The following is a 19,478-nucleotide window of genomic DNA, read 5'->3' as shown; positions in this document are numbered from 1 at the left end:
CTGGATGTGTATGGCCCGGGTGAGGTGCTCCAGGTGGCCCTGCTGGAGCTGCTGGTTGGACCGGGTGGCCTCCAGAGGTCCCTGCCAACCTTGGCCACGCAATGTACACCGAGATCCTTCTGAGCCTTTGTTTTTGGGAAGTGTTTTGAGAGACAACACCCGCTCCACACAGCCAAAGGGCTCCTGCGGGAAGCTGGGGGCTCCCTGGTGGTGCCTCAGGAACCAGCACCGCGCTGCGGTGGGAGCACTGAGTGTGGAAAGTTACACTTAATTTTACGGTTAGGAGCAATTTTATTTTTACACATCACTCCACCGAGTGCGGTGAAGGAGCCTACACAGAGGCTAGCGGCGTGCACCGACCCCCACCCCCCGCCAGCCCCAAACCCCTCGCTGGCCGCCATCTCAGCCCCGCTTCCCCACCCCGCCATGCTCGTTCCGGGGCGGCGGGCACCGCGCAGGCAGCGCGGCGGCGGCTCCGAGGAACCCCGCGCCCTGCATTTCGCCTCCCTCCTTCCCTCCCTCCCTGCGGGGCCGGCCATGGCCGGAGGGGGCCGGCGGAGCCCCGCGGGTTCCGGGGCGGAGCGGAGCGGAGGGGCCGAGCGGGATGGCGGCGGCCGAGCCGGAGGAGCCGGCGGTGCCCGAGGAGGAGTCGGAGCCGGAGCCAGACCCAGAGGCAGAACCGGAGCTGGAGCTGTCGGCTGAGCTCCGCTCTCGGCGCAGCGCCGAGGCTCGGCGGCTGGTGCTGTCCCCCCGGCGGCTGTCGGGGCCGCTGCCCGCGGGGCTGTCTCAGTGGTTCCCGGCGCTGGAGCTGCTGGATGTGAGCGGCACGGGGCTGGCGGAGCTGGGCGGGGGGCTGCTGGCCCTGCCTCGCCTCCACACGCTGCTGGCTAAAAACAACCGGCTGGGGGGGCCCGGCTCGCTGCCCAAGGGGCTGGGGCAGGCGCCGCTGGGGCGCTCCCTCCGCGTCCTCAACCTCAGCGGCAACCGCTTCGCCGAGCTGCCCCCCGCCCTGCTGGGGCTGAAGGGGCTGCAGAGCCTCAGCCTGGGCGGCAACCGCCTGCACGGCATCCCGCCCGACATCCAGGAGCTCCGCAGGTGAGATCGCGGGGTCCCTGAGGTGGTTGCGGGGTCCCTGAGGTGGTTGCGGGGTCCCTGAGGTGGTTGCGGGGTCCCTGAGGTGGTTACGGGGGCCCTGAGGTGGTTATGGGGTACCTGAGGTGGTTACGGGGGCCCTGTGGTGATTACGGGGTCCCTGAGGTAGTTTTGGGGTCCCTGAGGTGATTGCGGGGTCCCTGAGGTGGTTACGGGGTCCCTGAGGTGGTTACGGGGTCCCTGAGGTGGTTACGGGGTCCCTGAGGTGATTGCGGGGTCCCTGAGGTAGTTTTGGGGTCCCTGAGGTGATTGCGGGGTCCCTGAGGTGATTGCGGGGGTCTAGAGGGGGAGTCTCGGCTTTTTCTCTCTTCAGGAGGAGTCGCTTCGAGGACAACAAGGAAAACGAGGTACCAGCTTCATAAGAGAGGAGGACAGTGCCAGTTGTGCACAGGAGATGAGCCCTGTTGCCTCCACAGCACCCGTGGTAGCTGCCCAGCTCGTAGTTGGGATCCTGTTGTTGCCTCCACCTCGTAGGCAGAGGATCCCTGCTGCTGCTGGTTTGAGTTCTCTCAGCCTCTCTTTTTCCCTCTTAATTTTACTTTTCTTCCAAGAAAACAAGCCCCAAGCCCAGTCTTTTCACACTGCTGACCCCAGGAAGGCACCAGGCTGTGCCAGTTGGCATGCAGTACCCCAACGGGCCAAGCTCAGTGCTCCATGCCACACCGCTGTCAAGCTACCACCCTGTGGTTACTCTGCCCTGAAGCACAGATCCTGCCTGTGGCTTTCTGTGGACTGCTCATGCTTGAGCCCCAGGATGATTTTGAGAGGGCAGCTGCAGGCAAAGCGATCGAACTTTGGGTTTATCGTTACACAATGATGTGTCAGGTAGAAAAACTGAACCAGACCCAGCTTGTGTCTGCCTCCTGTGTAATCACTGCTAACTTACTGAACTTCTGCTAGCGTGCCACCACGATAAAATTGAACTTTAGCTCAAGGTAGTGGATTCACGCTCCACCAGGATTGTCAGTTTGTTCACCACTGTGCCATCAGTGACCCTCCTGTGTCAAGGACTGCTTAAATAGCAAAGGGGAGGAGCACGCTGTATCGCCAGATCTGGGAGAAAGCAGCACTTCATAATTTAATATTCTTCCACAGGAAATCTGGAATCTGCTCGTTGGAGCCAGATAGCCAGCGACCTCGCACCCTTGCCAAAAGGTTAGGAAATAGAGAAATGTGGAGGGGAGCTGCTGCCAGACCGCATTCCCACCTGCCAACAAGAGAGGTGGCGGCACAGTGAGCGTGCCTAGTGTTGAAGTGGGTAAAATGAGCCTGAGCAGGAGCAGAGCAGGGCCAGCTGCTGTGGCAGGGCAGCACAGAGGCTTCTCTTGGACTCTGAGCTCAAGCAGGAGCGAGCTGGGACCTGGTGCAGTTTTTGTCTTCTGTTAACCTCACAGCTTGAGCTGCAAGGTGTCCATCTCGCAAGCCAAGACTTTGAGCTTTTTTCCATATACCACTTCCCATAAAAGACATTTTTCTCATTTCTTCTGGTCTCCGAGACCACAGAGGAATGCAGGCAGCACTTTGACCAGGCACGTTCCTCCTGCTGGTGCTACAGTTCCTGAGGCTAACAGTTCTCTTCTTGTGACCCTGGCAGCTTCGTGTTTGCTCCAGCTGCTGGCTGTGGAGCTGAGCAGAGTTGCAGAGATCTAGAAACATTTCCTGTTTCAAGAGAACGCCTGAGCTCTGATGAGGATTTTCTTAAAAGTTCTTAATAGTTAAACCCCGCGTCTTTCCTCTGCTCCCCGTACAGCTTTTCTGTTGTAGTTTTTGAAAGGATAACTCTGCTCTTTCCTCCCGGTTCCACCATAAACTAGTTCATGGTGATTTGGAACAGCCTCATAAGCTTCTGAGAAATAAGGTAAATGTGGGCCCTGCTGAGGGCTTTTTTATTTGTCTTATGGCTGTGCCAGCTCCCGTGTGCCTGCCACCCACCACTGTCAGCGAGCAGTGTCACTGCAGTGGAAGGCCTGGGTTGCAGCTGTTGCTGTGAATTTAGGGTAGAAAATGCACCAGGTGGGTGAGAGCAGCTCCCTTAAATTGCATCTGTTGCCAAATAAAAGGTGAGCTTATTGTGAGTACTCATGAGTATCATCTCTTCTGCACTTCCTCCAGCACAGACCTTGCTGTGTTTTCAGCAAGGTGAGGTGTGTGCTGCTGCTCTGGGCTTGTGTTGCCTTCCTCTGCTGGCCCCGCTGGGGATGTGTGAAGGAGCCTCGTGTCGTACAGGGCCAGAAGTGCAGTCAGCTGCTTTCTGATGGGCTTGGACAGTGTTTGGCAAAGCACAGCTCTGATCTTTGCCGTCCGAAGTGTGGCTTTAGGTTTATGGGTGCACAGATCACCCTCATCGCTGCGTGCTTTGGGAGACTTTTTTTGCCACGTAAAGGGAAGAAACCTTCACAGCTCAGTGAAATGCCTCGAATCTTGAATACCTTGAACCTTCTGGTGTGAATTTGGAGTTCAGTCTTACTCTTCCAGTTACCACTCACGTACAGCAGAGCACCAGAAGCAAGCAGAAAGAGCAAAGAAAAGGAGCGGGCTCTTTCCAGGCATCTGCCACGTGTTCCTTTCCTTCTTGCTTGGATGCCTCCAGTAAGGCCCTGTTATTCAAGGGCTGAGATCAAAGGCCTCAAGCTCATAACTGGATTCATCCAAGTTTTGTGTGAAGGCTTAGGTGCAATGAAAACCAGAGAATTTGCTTTTATTCAGCATGTGAGACAAGCACGCACTTCAGGGTGGCTGTTACAGTGTGGGAAAAACAGCAAACGGGGCTTTGATAAAGGCACGGCATTAGGAAATCTGCTCGCTGCCTCCCTTTTTCTTCCCCTCTTCAAACGTTTTGCAAATAGTTTTCAGACAGCTGTTTGATCTGAAATTTGCATGTCAGCAAAGGCTGTGCCGTGCTCTCAGGAATTAGCAAATCGTGGAACAGGGCTGGCAGGAGCGCAGCGTGGGCTGCTTTTAAAGTCCTCCCTTGCATGAGCCTCAAAACTGCCGTGGAAACTTCTCGCTGAAAAAAAGTTTACCCTAAAAAGACCTGGAGCTATTTCAGGGTCATTGTTTCTTCTTTTTTTTTTTAAGATTACCTATTAAGATGCATCTGTTTGATGCCAGCTGTTAAATTTTATCCGAGGGAGCATCTGTCGGGAAACCGGATGGGTTGAGATTTTGAGTATCTTCTACGCCAGAAGATATTCTCCTCCTCGAGCATGACTATGGAAGAGTTATGGTAATTGGTAGGCGTTAAAAATAGCTCCTGTGCTCGGAGCGGGCTCTTATTTACCGAGTGTTTGGGGGCTTTTTGCTTTGTTTGTGGTACAGGATGACCTGGAAACACCACGGACATATTCCAGCAAGAACGTACGGTCTCTTGGCATGTTGTAAGTACGCTTTGCTGCCACCACCTGCATCATTTCCTAGCTGTGGGAGCATTTCCCTGAGGGAAGAGTCTGCGGTCCTCGTACTGAGAGGAGGCAGGAACGGCGGTGGGACAAGCCTGGCTTCTGGAAGTACAGAAAAATTCCAGCTCTCCTCCCTCTGTGTACACAGTGCTACACGAGACCTTAGCTGGCTGGTTCAGTGACCACGCGGATTAATGATTGTCAGGAAAACGGGGCCCGAGCTGGACGTGAAGGGTTACTTAAAGCAGCCACTGAGCTCGGTGCTCTCTCCCTGCTGTTCCCCGACCTGCTCTCGTTCAGAAAGGGACGGCTCCCATCCTGTGACCCTCACCGTGCAGTCAGCACCGATTGCAACGTGGCTGTGTCTCCTTGGAGTCCTCGTCCCGATTAGCTGTGCTCAACAAGTCTTGGTGCTTCAGTTTGGTTGAGGAATGGCTGCTAGGAATTCCTCTGCTTTGCTCAGCCCAGGCAAAGCTGGGTCCTTCTTCCTAGCAAATTATATTTCAGGGCACAGGGACAGAGGGGTCACAGGTTTCTTCTTCCTACTCAGCTGTGTTTCAGTGGAAGCTGTGAGGATATCTTTTCTGCATATAAAATGAGTTTATTGTCTCAAAATTCCCTCCCTGTGCCTTTTATTTACTTATTTTTATACATCAACCACCTAATTCATCTCTTAAATTGATGTTGGAAATCCTGAGTCCTACGTGCCAGGCTGGGCCCAGGGAGTTACTGATCTGCAGACCTCTGAGCAGTGATACAGAAGGCAGGTAAAAAGAAAACAATTTTTAGGAACCCTTTGTAGCCATAAAGGAATTACATTATTTAGTGGATTTGCAGTTCAGGACAGTTTGTAGCCTGATGCTGGGGCTTTACATCTTAGCTAGTAATGAGTGCTCTCATTACACAGGCTAAAAAGAGTGGATTTGAAAGCTGTGAGCAGTTGGCAGCGGTTTTGCACGCTGAGTTTGTGCTGTAAGCTGATCTGGAAAGTTATGTATTTTGTGGCTTGAAGGGGATTTTGAAAACATTCGCCGCATATTTTGCTGCCCTTGTTCCCTTCCCTGCTAATGTGTGTTTTTAGATGTATTGTCTTCAAACGCAGAGGACAAGGAGTTAATTATTCACTTTTCCTAGGAAATGGAGACTTGTACACATCTAAAGCTTATTTAAACATTGAAATCCACATTACTGAAATTCCCTTGCCCAACACTTTTCAGCGCGAGCGCCAGCAATGGCACGGAGTTAAAATATGCAAAGGAATTGTATTGTCAGCAGTAAATTCCTGATGGGAGCCAAGCAGCCGAAATCCAACTTTGGGAAACAATGGAGGTCGAAGGAGGAATTTTGGTTAAAATTCTGGGCTTTGTTCTGGGATCAAAATTTAATTAAAAAATAATCTTCTCTTGACGTGCTCCCAGCACAGCAGCCTTACTCCAACCCCCACTCCTCACCTACAGTTTTTTTATGTAGAAAAAAGGCTACTTTTGAGTGGTGGTTTTATTATTTTATTTTTTTCCCCATGTACTTTCTTGCATGGTTAGAATAACCTCCAAATGTGCTGTCCCATATCAGTCGAAGCAAGCTTCTTAGGGTCAAATTAAGCCATTTCAGAGCCTTAGGTTTCAAACTTAATTTTGTACCCACTTTGTCATATCCAAGTACGTACCAGAGAGCTTGAGGCAGCCTGAGCTGATTAAAGATCTGAGTCATAATACTCAGGTGTCCAGTGCCTCTCTACAGATGTAACGGTGACTGCAGGAGACCAGAGGTAAATCTCAACTTTATATGTTACAAAACAGCAGCTTTATTGTAGTTACAATGTGTAACAGCTTTTTCTTTTCCCACAGCAAATTATCTCATCCATAGTCAGCCGTGAGTTCGCTTTAAGAAATGCAGGAGATGAGGAGATCTACCATTAAATGAAACTAAGGCAATGACCTTAATGAGGTGACGCAGTGTCTTCTCTTCTCTTTTTCAGTTTGGAATTTCTGTACCTTGGAGGGAATTTCATTACTTCAATTCCACCTGAATTAGCAAACCTGCCTTCTCTAAGCTATCTCGTCCTGTGTGACAACAAGATCCAGAGCATTCCACCTCAGCTGGCACAGTGAGTATCTACTGTCATCAGCCACCAGCTGTAATTAACTCTTTGAGCTCCTCCTTCTGCTTTGTGTGGATAAAAGCAAGTGGGAGGACCTAGGCTTCAACAGGAAGACCCTTAGTAGTGATCCTCGGCACCATTCTTGTGTGGCCACAAATGTGCAATATGGAGATCTCGAAGTATTATGGAAAAAAACATCACCAAGTGCACACTGTGAAGTGAACCCATAGATTTGTACAGGGAGCCCTGAAAAGCACCTGGGCAACTCAGAAAAAAATAGCTGCTGTGTTCACAGTGATGAACGCTTGGTTTGTTTCCTTTTACCCAAAGCCTTCTTGTGTGTGTGCTTGTGCTTTTATGCTGTGCCATAATCTGTATTCCCTTGGCATTTCTTATTCTAGGATCTCAGAAAGTTTTAGCATTCCCTAAGTCCTGCGGCACAGCTCTAGAGGATGAGCTACTGCTTTCTCTCTTCACTGCTTTATTCTTGAGGTGCGATGTTTAATGACTCCAGGTGTCTCGTACTGGCTTCAGAGCATCCTTGGGCACTGTGCTGGCACATTGCTGCGTGCTCTCAGAGAGAACACCGCCTCTGAGAGCCAAATTACTGCTTGTCACCCATGCAGATGCTAGCCTGGCCTGACCTTGCTAAGCTTTTGGGATCTGGTAGTATCACTGCACAGGGGATGCAGCCGCGAGCGATGAAAGCACGGGGCTTTGCAGAGCTGGCTGCCTACCAGCATTTGTCTTTAATGCATGAGTGAGAGCAGGTGACTTATTCAAAGCGTTACTTTAAACCAGTTTTGATGCTCACACTGGGTAGAAGGAGGCATTATCTGCCACTGAAAGCACTCAGTTTGTACGCTTTTGTTCTGTTCTACTGTTTTGAGGGTGTGTGTGGAGATTGTGGGGTGTGTAGCGAGAGGCACAGCAGCACGTTTAGGGCTGTTTTTTTAACAGGCATACAAGAGCCAAGCCAAGTTTTGTATGGCATTGTGTGTGCTGGAGTAACAGAGCCTCTTTTAGTGTGGATTTGTGCTTTAGAAAGAAGCAAAAACAGGATGGAGTTTGGCAGGAGCGGGGCGAGTTTTCAGGTCTGTGTGTGATGCAACTGCGGAATGATTTTGCTTGCATGTCCTGATGGGTTTTCCATTTCCATCCTCAGGCTGCATTCCCTGCGTTCCCTTAGCCTGCACAACAACCTCCTGACTTACCTCCCTCGAGAGATCCTTAATCTGGTCCACCTGGAAGAGCTGAGCTTGCGTGGCAACCCGCTGGTGGTTCGCTTCGTGCGTGACCTGACCTACAATCCCCCGAGCCTTCAGGAGCTGGCCGGGCGCACGATTAAAACCCGCAACGTGCCCTACGCTCCCAGCGATCTCCCGGAGAATCTTGTCCGCTATCTGAGCTTGGCCAGCAACTGTCCCAACCCTAAATGTGGCGGTAAGTTCACCCTCACTGCTCTGCTGCCTGCTTTCTGCCTGATGGGTCTGCTTTTCCCTCTGGTTTGCTGTGTTTTTAGTAGCTCAGCCAGGTTGGGTGTGTCGTGGCACCCAAATTATGGCTGTATTTCTTTGGCTCCAGCTCTCCCAAAATGTGTCCTTAAGGAACCTGTTATACTCTCTCTTCTTAACTTAGGAGCAGCATTTAAAGTTGCAGTGCTGACTGAATACCTTTATTTACATGGGAATCTGACATTCTGGGTGCATTTATCAGAAATCTTTACAGCACATCCCAACCCTCCACGGTGCTTTTACATTCAGAAGTGTTTTACCCACCTGCCCTGACATAACACAGGCTGAGTAAGGAACAGGAGAACAAGCAAGAGTTTGTAATTGGGCTGCTGAGCAGCAAGCTGCATTTCCAGGTGGAAAAAGAGTTGGGAGGCTGTAGGGATTGGCCGTTACCAAGAGCAACTTATTCAGCTCTTGCTTGGGGTAACTAATGTGTAGTACCTGTGTGGAGAGGACTTTGTAGATAAGCCTGGAATCCTTGAGCTTAATTTGGCTTAATGCTTAATCTTTATCCAGAGTAAATGATCTGTGCATTTGGCCTTGAGGAGATTAAGGAAAATCATTAATTAATATCCACCTTGCAGCCATAACGCAGTCCGTTATCTTATCTCCTTATAGGACAGTATCAAAGCAAGCTTCGTAAGCAAAGGTGGAAGGGCTGGAACTTGTGTTGGAAAAGCAATAAAAGCTCCCTTTTTTTAGAGCTTTGCACAGCTTGGAATAATAGTGGATTGTTTTTTTTTTTGCTCTTTTCTCACTCATCCTTATAAACCAGCACAGTACTGCAGCGTTGCTCTGGCACTGCAGGAGAAAAGATTGCTCCAAAGCAGCCAGGACTTAAAACACTGCTGGAAACTTCTGAAAATGTCAGTGTCTAAAATCACTCCCTGTGACAGGAGGAGAAGGTAATTGTGCGTTACAGCAACACCGTTGCCATGGAAAACCGCATCCAAACTCAGCATGGTGACTTCACTCAAGCAGAAGAGAAGTGGAGCCATGAAAGGGAGAGGGGCTATTTGTGGGCACGACGTTGCTAGCTGGTAGAGGAGGCTTTACAAATTTTGAAAACAGGGCGAGCGAATTAAACCAACATTTGAGGAGAAGCTTGCGAATTCCCAGCCTGGGATTGCTCCTTAATGGTTAGAAGGGACTGTCTCATTCTTTGCAAGTAGATGCCCTACGTCTTTTCACATAGGATTTGCCTTTCTTAAGCACCTGGTAAATGCATTTTTACAGGATTGCTGTTATTTATTTTACCAAGAAAAGAAATTTCACGTTTTGCATTTCCATAGGTGCTCTATTCCCTTCTGTCTCCCGTATCCCTTCTGCTTCCCCATCCGGTGCTGTGCCAAATCCTCACTGGAGGCGTTTGCAGCAGACACAGCCGCCTCGCAGAGCTTAGATATTTCTCCTCCCGCCTTCTGATGTGTCGTTGCTGTGCCCTCTGCCCTTCCAGGTGTCTACTTTGACAGCTGCGTCAGGCAGATCAAGTTTGTTGACTTCTGTGGCAAGTACCGCATCCCGCTGATGCACTACCTGTGCTCCCCGGAGTGCTCCTCGCCCTGCAGCTCGGCCTCCCAGAGCTCCACTTCCCAGAGCGAGTCTGACTCTGAGGATGAAGCCAGCGTGGCGGCGCGCAGGATGCAGAAAGTCCTCCTGGGATAGCGGAACGGGAAGGCTGGAAGGAAAACGGCTTTGAAAAGCAATAATGGGGTGGCGAAGCGTGAGCCTCTGGCCTCAAGGGGCTCACGAGGAACTGCCCTCGAGTCCTCGTAGGGGACAGAGCACCTTAGCAAGCCTCCGCGTGCTGGGTGCAGTGCTACTTAGAACTAACTGGGTGGCGTGCTGCCTGTGGGGTGCCTGGGGTTGTGAGAAACGTCTGCTGGCTGGGGAGCCCACCTCGTGCAGGCTGGGGAGGGGGATTTGTTCCGACTGGCAGGTCGAGGAGCGCTCGGTACCCGACACTTTGCTGGACTTGAGTCATCCTGCAGGGCAGAGGAGGCTGTCCAGATCTCTTGACACTGTGGTAAATCAGAAACAGGCGAATCACGCCGCGTGAGTGTGCGCGGACCCCAATGTTTTGTGTAACTTTTTGATTCTTCGTTGTCTCGTCCGATTTCAGTTACAGGTTTTTGTGCCCATCCACCGAAAACGGGACTTGCTTTTCTGTTGTTGTTGTTGAGGAGAAGATTTCCTCGACTCTGGTCACTGTTCCTTTGCCTAGAGGCATGGGGTCTCTGTGCTTTTGTAGACGTTACAGACGTAGAACTGAGCCACCCTTTTTTCTCCCTTGTTACACCAAGCTGCCCGTAGCATTTCCTTCTCACTGCATTCCGCCTTCCCCTCCCTCTGCCTCTTCCCATTACACCTGGAGCGTTGCTGTCTTTTTGGTGCCTTCAGAAGACAGATGAGTTCTTCTGGTGAGACCTGGTATTAGTTTGGACCTGCGGCCCTATGTGCCTGTGCATGGGACCACGTGTGATGCTCTGTAGCGTGTTCTTGAGTCTCAGCTTACTGGAGCAAGTCTGCTTTTATATCTGAATTGCAGGAAAGGTCTTGATTGGTGTTTCCTGTGCCTAAAGAGCCACATTCCCCCTGCTGAAGGTAGCTCTGCTTGGTACTGGGCTACTTTCTGTCCCTAAATTCAGCTGTTTAAAGCAGACAGAAGTTTACTAACTGGAAGTACCAACAGACGTGCTGTGGAGAATGCTTTTTTTTTTTTTTTCTTACTTAAAACATGAGAGGAAAAGCCAGTAGGAAGGATATAAGGCACGTTGTCTGAGCATCTTGCTGGAGGTGGTTTTGAAGCCTCTTCCTTATTTATTTGTTTGCATTTGCTCTTGTTGTAATAGATCTGGCAGTCTGTTGGATTGTTCAAGTAGCACATTCAGTTGTCTTATACTATGTTTATAGGAGAGCTGCAGAAAATTGTTCAGAAATTTTAAGTACAAAGAAATACCTGTTCAAAATGTAACTATGAAATCGACAGGTATTTATAGATCTACTTACGGGGCTGTTGTGGTTTTTGCTCACTGAGAGCTGCCCCTTTTATTAACATTTTACAGCAGACAGTCCTTCTGTTGCAGTTTCAGTACAGCAAATCCAACTATGCCTTTGAGCAGAGCAAGTATTTTGCGTTGAGAAACTAAATGAACAAGCACAACTTTATTTGGCCCACTTTGGTCCCAAGGGGGAAACTGGAAAACCTGTGCTTCTCTCTTGCATTTGGAAAACACGTGCCTGTTTGGGTATCTTATGGCAGCTCTGTGTTAATGGTCCTGTTTAATTATGCTTGACACTTTATTAAAGCACTTTGATAATTCTAATCCTCATAACTAGCTTTAGTGATTTTTTTTTTAATTAATTATTATTAAGCCAGAATTTTTCTTTTAGTGTGACCTGAAGAACAAGGTCTGTGAAACTCTGTACTTTCCAGTCTGACTCGGTGTGCAGGTTTAACTTCTTGCCTTGCATTTCCTTAGCAGTACTGTTCATTTCCTGGGTTTCCTTTGCAGAGAACTAGAATTTGAAGGAAATTATCTGGTTGTAAAATAGCACCTCTTCAGTTATTAATTACTGTAACTTGCTCTAATGATTCCCGTAACACACAAATGCAGAAGAAATTAAATGACACATGCTCGGTGCCTTTCCAAATCACTTTTTAAAGCATATTTTAAGACCTAAAAAGGTGTCAGTACAAAGCAACTGGATATCACTTTAGCAAATTCTGTGAGGTTCGCTTGGAAAGAACCTCCAGTTTTTGAGAGAAACTGACTGCGTGCTGTTAGCTAAATTGGGATCAGTGAGCGAGTGGCCTATGCTTTTTTCTTTATCTCTTCTTTCAGATGCTTCTCCCTGTCCAGAGTGAATCTTGTTGTACAAATGCTAGACAGTAAACTGATTGCAGAGCCATAACTTCACATTTACTGCTCGTGTAACAGTAGTGAGCAACTACTGTGTGATCTGGAGCTTGTCCCTTGCCAGTGAAAGTGAACCATACCGGTTGAGATCTCAAGATCTCTTGAGCTCAGGGCCATGCCGTGCTGCCTGCCTCTCTCGAGCGGGAGCTGTCTCGAAGTGATGTATTTTTCATTTCACAAAGACAGATTTCACAACCGCTTTGCTACCACAGCTCCTGTTCACGCAGCAATACCTGTGAGTGTGTGTGGCTCTGATTCAGCTCCTTAATTAGCTATATTTTCTTGCCTAAAAAAAAAGCTACCTGTCTCTGCCCCAATTCTAATAACACTAATAGTCTAATCGTTTTTCGTAGCTGCTTTACTGTAGCCAGGTCGAAACTTGACAGCTGATGCAGTGGATATCTATGCAATCTGGACTTGATATAAGATGTCTCTTAAAAATTTATATATATTCGTAAATATAGCTAATGATTTTTCTTCGTGCTGCTGGGCTTTAAAGTGCAATTCAAGTAAGTCAGAATTCACAACAATCAGGGACCCGTAAGAAATACAAATGGTTGGTTGGTTTCTTTTCCCCTTAGAAGTGGGTATGAGAGGACTAGAGGCACAGGTTGGTACTATAGGGGCTAACATACCGAGCTGCCCCCAGGAGTCAAGATTTTCAGCAATTTTAGCCCCCAAGGCCTGGAAGATGTACTGGACAAGACAAAACTTGAAAATATGCTGATGGGTGGTAAGTTCCTATCGTCCCCTTCTTGGACACCCCGAGAAGTTAGGCAGTGGTTTTGCCAGCAGCCTGGCTCGTAGCTCCTTTTGTCAGTTTTAAACTTCAGCTCCTTCAGATGCGCCTCCAGCTGAAATCTTCGGTCGGTGTTTTGGTATCGCTCCCCGTGTTGCCACAGCAGCCCAGCATGTCTGGCTTTTGAAAATGTCCTTAAACTGAGACACGAGTGTGTGAAGCGAAGTTGCTCATTCCCTCTTCCCTGCAGGGTCCCGGGCCCTGCTGGCAATGTGCCCCTGTCCCGCTGCCTCCTTGCCAAGAGGAGCTGGTGGTGTGTGCCTGAATGCAGGTCCTTCACACGAACAGTGGGATCACGCTCAAAAAGAAGCAAAATATCAATTTGACTGGGAGCAGTTTATACAGTTGCCAATTCTTTTATGTTTGTTATTCTTTAATAAGAGGTGAGACTTGAGGAAGTCAGTAATGAATATTTAAACAGACTCTGAAGTGGCCAGATGCAGTTTTTCATGGGCTGCTGTCCTGGTCATTTTGAGTCTTTGAAATCTTGTGTTGAATTATAATGGGAGTAGGGGGGAGGGAAGGGAGAACCAGCTCCTTTTTGTTCCGTACTCTTGTTGGCGATAATGAATGGAAGGAATTTAATCCAATGAAAGTAATGAAACTTAATCCCTGCGCTGTGTCTTTGTTAACCAGTTCAAAGAACTATTTTTAATGCATCTTATTCACACCAGGCAGATGAATTTCTGCCGCCACCACCACCCCCAGCTGAAGATACTCCAAATAGACTACTTCAGAATGCACACTAATACAGCAGTAACTCTATCTTGGAAGCCTCTCTATTGATTATTTCATTTGCCTGCCTTACTAGAGGATTGATCTTTTACTGACCTGAATATTAAGGCTAGAAAGGTTCTCATCTAGCCCTCTCATTGAATTTTTATCACGAGCAGTTGTTTTAGGAAGTCTTAAAGTGCCTTATGTTTTTAGAAGTGTACTTTGCTAGGAATGTCTGAATGTAGAATATCTCTAACAGTGTTTCATTATGAGCTGTAAAACAAACTGTAAACACTAAACCAAAAATGTTATTTCTACAGTTGTGTGTGTCCTTTATTTGCTGACATCTCGATGCCTGGTATTGCTGCGAGCAGAACACTTCCAGAATCATAAACATTAAAAATGGGGCTAAACGCTGTCTGAGAACAGGTTAAATTTGTCCCATGCTGTGTAAAACCAAGAATTGGTGAGACTTCCAAAGGCATTGCCGAAACTCTTGGCATTTGGGGCCTGTTTTTTACAGAACAGGGAATGTTACGGGCAGGACCCTGTTTTACTTCTGGTGTAGCATTGCCAAAGCTTGCTCCAGAGCTTAAAGGTAGCAGTAATTCATGGGCAAGATAACTGTAAGAACAAGAGAAGGCAGTGTGTGGTTCCAACAATTTGAACCATCAGTTCTGAAGTTCCCAAACTGTTTCACTCTTCTTAACTCAAACCTATAAATGATTATTTTGAATGTTAATTTTCTGATTGCGTTAACTGTCTTCCCGTTTCTTGCATAATCCCGTGTTTCCCTCTACATCCTTAATAGATTTTTTTTTTTGTGTGATCTATTGCCAAAAAGTCTCAGATCGTGCAGTGCAATTACCAGAGGTCAGTGCAGAAACATGGCACATTGGAAAATCAGACTGTAAAAACAAGAATTATTTAATAGTAACTTCATCAGAGACTACCTCAGAGACTACCTTAGACCTGGGTCAACTTCATATTTAATGAAAACCTCTTAAATGGTGCAGCAGCTCCATATAAAATAGCTTAAACCCTTGGGGAATCCAGTGACCTTACCTGTCACAACCAAGGTGGGAATATTTTTGCATCTTTTTGTAACTAATATGAAGATACCTCGAGATTGGTTGCCCCTCTTCTAATCTCAAGAAGTAGTGAATCATGGCTCTCAAACTTCGTTTGCTTTTAGCAGGAACGCAATGAGAAGTAAGAGATGAGGTAAGTAGATGCCTGAAGCATGTGCTCAGGTCAGATTGGTATTTCAGGATCACGTTGATCTAAAGGGGAATGTTATGTTGATGCTGTGGACATGCACCTGAAGAAGTAGAGCTCTACATTTCCTGGTGGTCACCTAGAGCTGGATTTATGCAACTTTTACTCATCAGTGAGCTAGTGGGTTGCAGTTGCCAAATACTTAAAGCAATTATTGGAAGTTAGTTAATCTTAGCACTCCCCACAGGTGGCAGTGGAGAAGGCCAATGCCATCTTCAGTCTTTAGTCACAGTCCGGAGATGCTGTGCTGAGTGTCCCTTCCCTTTCCGATAGCCACTGCTCTCTGGTGACTTTCAGAGAAGATTTAAGTGTACACACTTGTGTGCAACACCTTGCTGCTGCAGTCTCCTCTCCCCCTGGTCAGAGAAGTGGAGAGTTTAGATGGGGAGGTCAAACAGCAACCAACATCCCTTTAGGAAGGAGGGAAGGGCAGAGCCCCCAAGGCCTTCCAACCCATATTTTGTGTCAGGAGTGCGAGGACACCTCTGGTTTCAGTTCAGGGAACACTGTGTGCAGGTCCCTTTGCCCTTCTCTTTGTCCTGGCCTGGGGGTACACTGGTGGCAGCTCAGGGCTTGCTGTCAGACTGCCACAGGATTAATGGATGGTCAGCGTGGCCCAAATGCCCTGTTTGTAGCCCCTTCTTTGGCTGTGTGGATAAAGCAGGACCTGAAGTCAGTACTGACAAACAAGTCGTGTATTTATCCTAAATACTACGCTTGGATCAAAGAGCAGCAAAGCCCAGCAAGGCTGGCTGCCATTTGCTTTGGTTCTCCTCACGTTCCCCAGCTCTTCGAGAAGGGCCTGGGGGGGCTCTGCCAGCTCAGCCCTCCGCTCCTAAAACCTACCCAAAGGCTTCGGCGAGCTGATGAAAGCACTTTGTTTTCTGCTAGGTGCAAGGCCGCCGAAAGGGGCTGTCTGGAGGATTTTGCAGCGTGCATCGCATGCGTGCGCTCAGACAGGCCCCGTAACCACAGGCGGGAGAGGCAGCGAGGGGCGGCCTGCGAGAGCCGGGCGGCTCGCCTCAGCCTTTTTATCTTCAAACAAACAGGGCAGCGTGCTTTCCAAAGCCACGTTCCCTGGTTGTTCCCTTCAGATATCTGGGGTTAAACCGTGTTCTTTTCTGTTTGTTTGTTTCTTTTTTTTCCTTCCTTTAAAGCAGCAGCGAGTCTCCTACCCCCAGATCCAATCATGAAAGGCCTTGCAAGAACACCATGTGACCGGGCCGGTTGAAACACGTTTTGAAACAGTCCAGGAAAGGTTGAAACTATTTCGGGTTTTCACAGCTTCCAACCCCATCTGGCTGCTGTGCGGCTTCAGAAACCTGTCCGAAGATAACCCTCCGTGGTGGTTTGGAGGGAAAGGGCAGCCCAAAAAGCCTGGCCGGGGCTGGTGCCGCTGCCCGGTCCCGAGGGCAGCTCGTCGAGCATCCCGCCGCAGACGTTTCGTCGTGCTTCTAGGAAAGCAAGCCTTGTTTGGAGGGGAGAGGTATGGCCTTAGGAGGTGAAAACCTTCCACAATCAGCTGCTGCTGGGCTTGTAACAGCAGCGGGTGTTTTCATCCCTGAGCTCTGAGGTCTTTATGGCTGGCCACAAGGGGAAAATCTGCTGCGGAACAGATCCAGGAGTGCCTTCATCTCCTGATAAAGGGCTGGGGGCATTTCACCCTGTTTGTGTGGAGCACTGAAGTCTGCTTCTGCTCTGATTTATTGCTCTAAACTCGGGCTGCGTTAATAGCTGTCTGGCAAAGCCCGGGTGAGGTGCATTCCCCCCTCCTGGGCTCCCCGTTTCATGCAGCCAGCTGCAGCTGGTGAGCTCCCCCAGGGAAGAGGGCAGAGGGAAGGACAAGCCGGGCTCCTCCTTGTTTACCTGCACCAGCTGCATGCAAATGCCCCCTGTGCAATGCCATTCGCACAGCAGAGGATTAGCTGGGCTTGCCCTCCCTCGGCATGGAAAAACGAATGTGCAATGTCTGAGGGCAGGGGCAGTTGCTGTAATTCCTGCTGGTGGTGTGGCTGTCCCAAAAACAACCTCTCCTGGGAGCTGGCCACACTGCTAGCGAGGACGTGGAAGCAGAGCCCTGGCTGTGAGCAGCGTGCCCACAGACAAGAGGCATGTAGGCTATACCAGGTGCCTCCTAGGCTCACTAAGTGCCAGGTGGCTTTGCTATTATGCCTTTATTGCATCCGAAAGCTCATTTCTTGAAGAAAGAGGTTGCCCAGCTGCTGGGGACAAAGGTGAAGCCTGATGACACTTTGCCGTGACAAAAAATGAGGCATAGCTGCTCTGGTCTGGCATTATTTAAATGCCACGGTGTTGCCTATGGATAGAGGTGAGGAGATGGTGATAGGTGATAGGAGATTCATAGGTGTCCTGACCCAGCAAATCTTGAAGCTAATGGCTGGTTCGTCACCCATGGAAAACCTTCCCCGTCTTCCAGAGGCTCTTCAGACAACTGTAATACTTGTAGTCCTGGTCAAGGCAACCACAGGAGGTGGACATGGGTCTGTGGTGGCTTTGTTCAAGCAGCACATTAATTCCTGAAGTCCAGAATAATAGCCTGGCAACAAGGAGGCTCACATGACATTGAAAATAAGGCTGTTCAGGTCATCTTTTGCTACCACTCCAGGTGCCAGGGCAGTGTATTTTCCCAAGCCTACTTGTCAGAAACCTGGGGCACCCTTGGGACTAACCAACCACTGCAGAGCTGAGCTGGTGAATTTTATGAGAAACTGTTGACACTGGCATTATTGTCTAGGGTGATAAAGAAAAAAAAAAAATTATTCTCTATTGCCCAGGTATTCTCCTTGCAGTAATGTGCCTGAGGATCCCAGAGGTTTCCACCTGACTTGCATTTTACATGGCAGCCCAACCATGTCAGCAAGAACTTTCTCTTCTCCCCTTTCCCTTTACAGAAACAGCATTTTCAAGCCTGAAAGTCACGTTGCTTTTTCCATTAACATTTATTTATTTATTTGTAATTCTCCAGGGTGAAAAAAAGCTGACAAATGTCTTTGTGATCTTTTATCCTGTCATAATTTTCTCCTCTATGCAAATTTCATTGGTAAACATCTATTCATGAACTTTTTCAAAGGCTCCTTTTCTTAAGGGAGAAAAAAAATAAATAAAAAAGGGTGTGTTTCTTTTAGTTTTAAAGCCACGATGAATGGCTTTCAAAAGCTTCAGAGAGACTGAGGAGTTTACAACATCAGGGCCGGTGCGTGCAGCTCTATGAAGTCAGTGATTATAATGCTCTTAAATAACAGCAACCTCTCGCAGCCAGAGCTGCTGTGGGTTTTTAAAACATTTTCCCATCTCCGTTTCTAAAGTTTGGGTAAAGCAATCTGCTGTAGCTGCTTCAAATTTCTTGGTAGTAACAAAGTGGCCAGTGCATTTATCTCATACCAATCCTGCACTGGCAATCCTTGAATTTCGAGGCTTGCAGCCCTGGCTTGAAATAACTTTAAGGGACGTGGAAAATCTGCCACATGACTTATATTTTAGGTGTAAAATGCAGATGTATTTAGACCAATGCCCATCGCTGTCAAGGTGTACTGAAGCAGTTGTTAAATTGGGTGTTGTGCACCCACAGAAAGCTGCAGCAAAGCCACATTTCAAACAATAGTTTTACTTCATGTATTTTTTGTTGTTGTTGTTGTCCTGGCTCTTGCAAAGAACAAGAGATAATTGGCAACTTGCAAATGCCAGGGTTGCATTTGCCTTTTTGTGTCACGGTCATCTCTCCTCTGGTTCCTGCTCCACTTTCTCTTCTACTTTCAGCTACAACCTCTGGGCTTGCAGCAGAGCTGTGGCCTGGCTTACAGCACGCTCCTTACAGCCCGCAGCCTTTAACGTCGTTCAGTGGCTGGTGCTCAGGCCCTGGAGTTCAACCTCTTCTTCCTCCAGGATATGTTTGTCTTCCCCACCCCCCCAGATAATGTCATCACCCCAGATCTCGTGTTGATGCCATAAAGGAATAAACTGCAAAGCGTGGGCCTGAGGCTGGGCATGGAGGACCTGCACCGCAACCCTCCCTTCAGCTGCCTTTCCCTCTCCGTGCTGCTCACCCTCTCTGCACTTGCTGCTCTTCAGACATAGCAATCTGCTCCTGACTTGGCAGATTTCTTACAAATACTGGCTCCCAGGTGCAGGGCTCCAGGTATCAATCCCTTCAGAGATAACCAGTCCACTTTTTTCACCTTCCCACCTGTGCCGGTTCCTTCCCTGAAGCCAAGTTTATTAAATTTTGACATTTGTATCCACTCAAAATGTGGGCAGCGGTAATTTCCCGGCCCTGTTTCTCATACCCATTCTGCCTTTGTCCCTGAGGCCTGTGGAAGCTGAGGCATGGATTGAGCAGACTGAGGCAGCCCTACTAGCCTAGCATTGCTCCCACCTGCCCTTTCTTCTCTCCTTGTTCCCCCTTACACAAAAGGATAATTTCTGTGACCCCATTGTGCTCCTTTTCCCATTCAGTCCTCGTGTTGCCATCCCTTTTTAGCAGCCAGGGAGTGTCCCAGCCCCACTGCTGTGGCAAAGGACCACCTGAAAAGGCCCCTAATAAGCAAAACCTAATAAGCAAAAGCGCTTCAGATGTGGCAG

At 48.6% G+C, this 19,478-nt stretch overlaps 1 protein-coding gene across 1 annotated transcript; it reads left to right on the top strand.

Moving 5' to 3' along the window:
* The first annotated feature begins 554 nt into the window (after positions 1–554).
* LRRC58 (leucine rich repeat containing 58) lies at positions 555–13,920 on the top strand. Its single transcript, XM_068698267.1, has 4 exons — positions 555–1,095; positions 6,529–6,657; positions 7,817–8,094; positions 9,622–13,920. The coding sequence occupies exons 1-4, from the start codon at positions 605–607 to the stop codon at positions 9,828–9,830; spliced, it is 1,107 nt and encodes a 368-aa protein (XP_068554368.1). The 5' UTR covers positions 555–604; the 3' UTR covers positions 9,831–13,920.
* Positions 13,921–19,478: the final 5,558 nt, after the last annotated feature.

This window comes from Anas acuta, chromosome 1, assembly GCF_963932015.1.
Source record: "Anas acuta chromosome 1, bAnaAcu1.1, whole genome shotgun sequence".
NCBI lineage: Eukaryota > Metazoa > Chordata > Aves > Anseriformes > Anatidae > Anas > Anas acuta.
Note: the sequence above shows the minus strand (reverse complement) of the source record. Positions and strands in the feature narration are given on the sequence as shown.

Excerpts from the sequence above, each read along its gene's own strand:
- LRRC58 (XM_068698267.1), top strand. The coding sequence starts at position 605 with ATGGCGGCGGCCGAGCCGGAGGAGCCGGCGGTGCCCGAGGAGGAGTCG. Across the intron at positions 1,096-6,528 it reads GACATCCAGGAGCTCCGCAG|TTTGGAATTTCTGTACCTTG; the intron begins GTGAGATCGCGG and ends TCTCTTTTTCAG. Across the intron at positions 6,658-7,816 it reads ATTCCACCTCAGCTGGCACA|GCTGCATTCCCTGCGTTCCC; the intron begins GTGAGTATCTAC and ends TTCCATCCTCAG.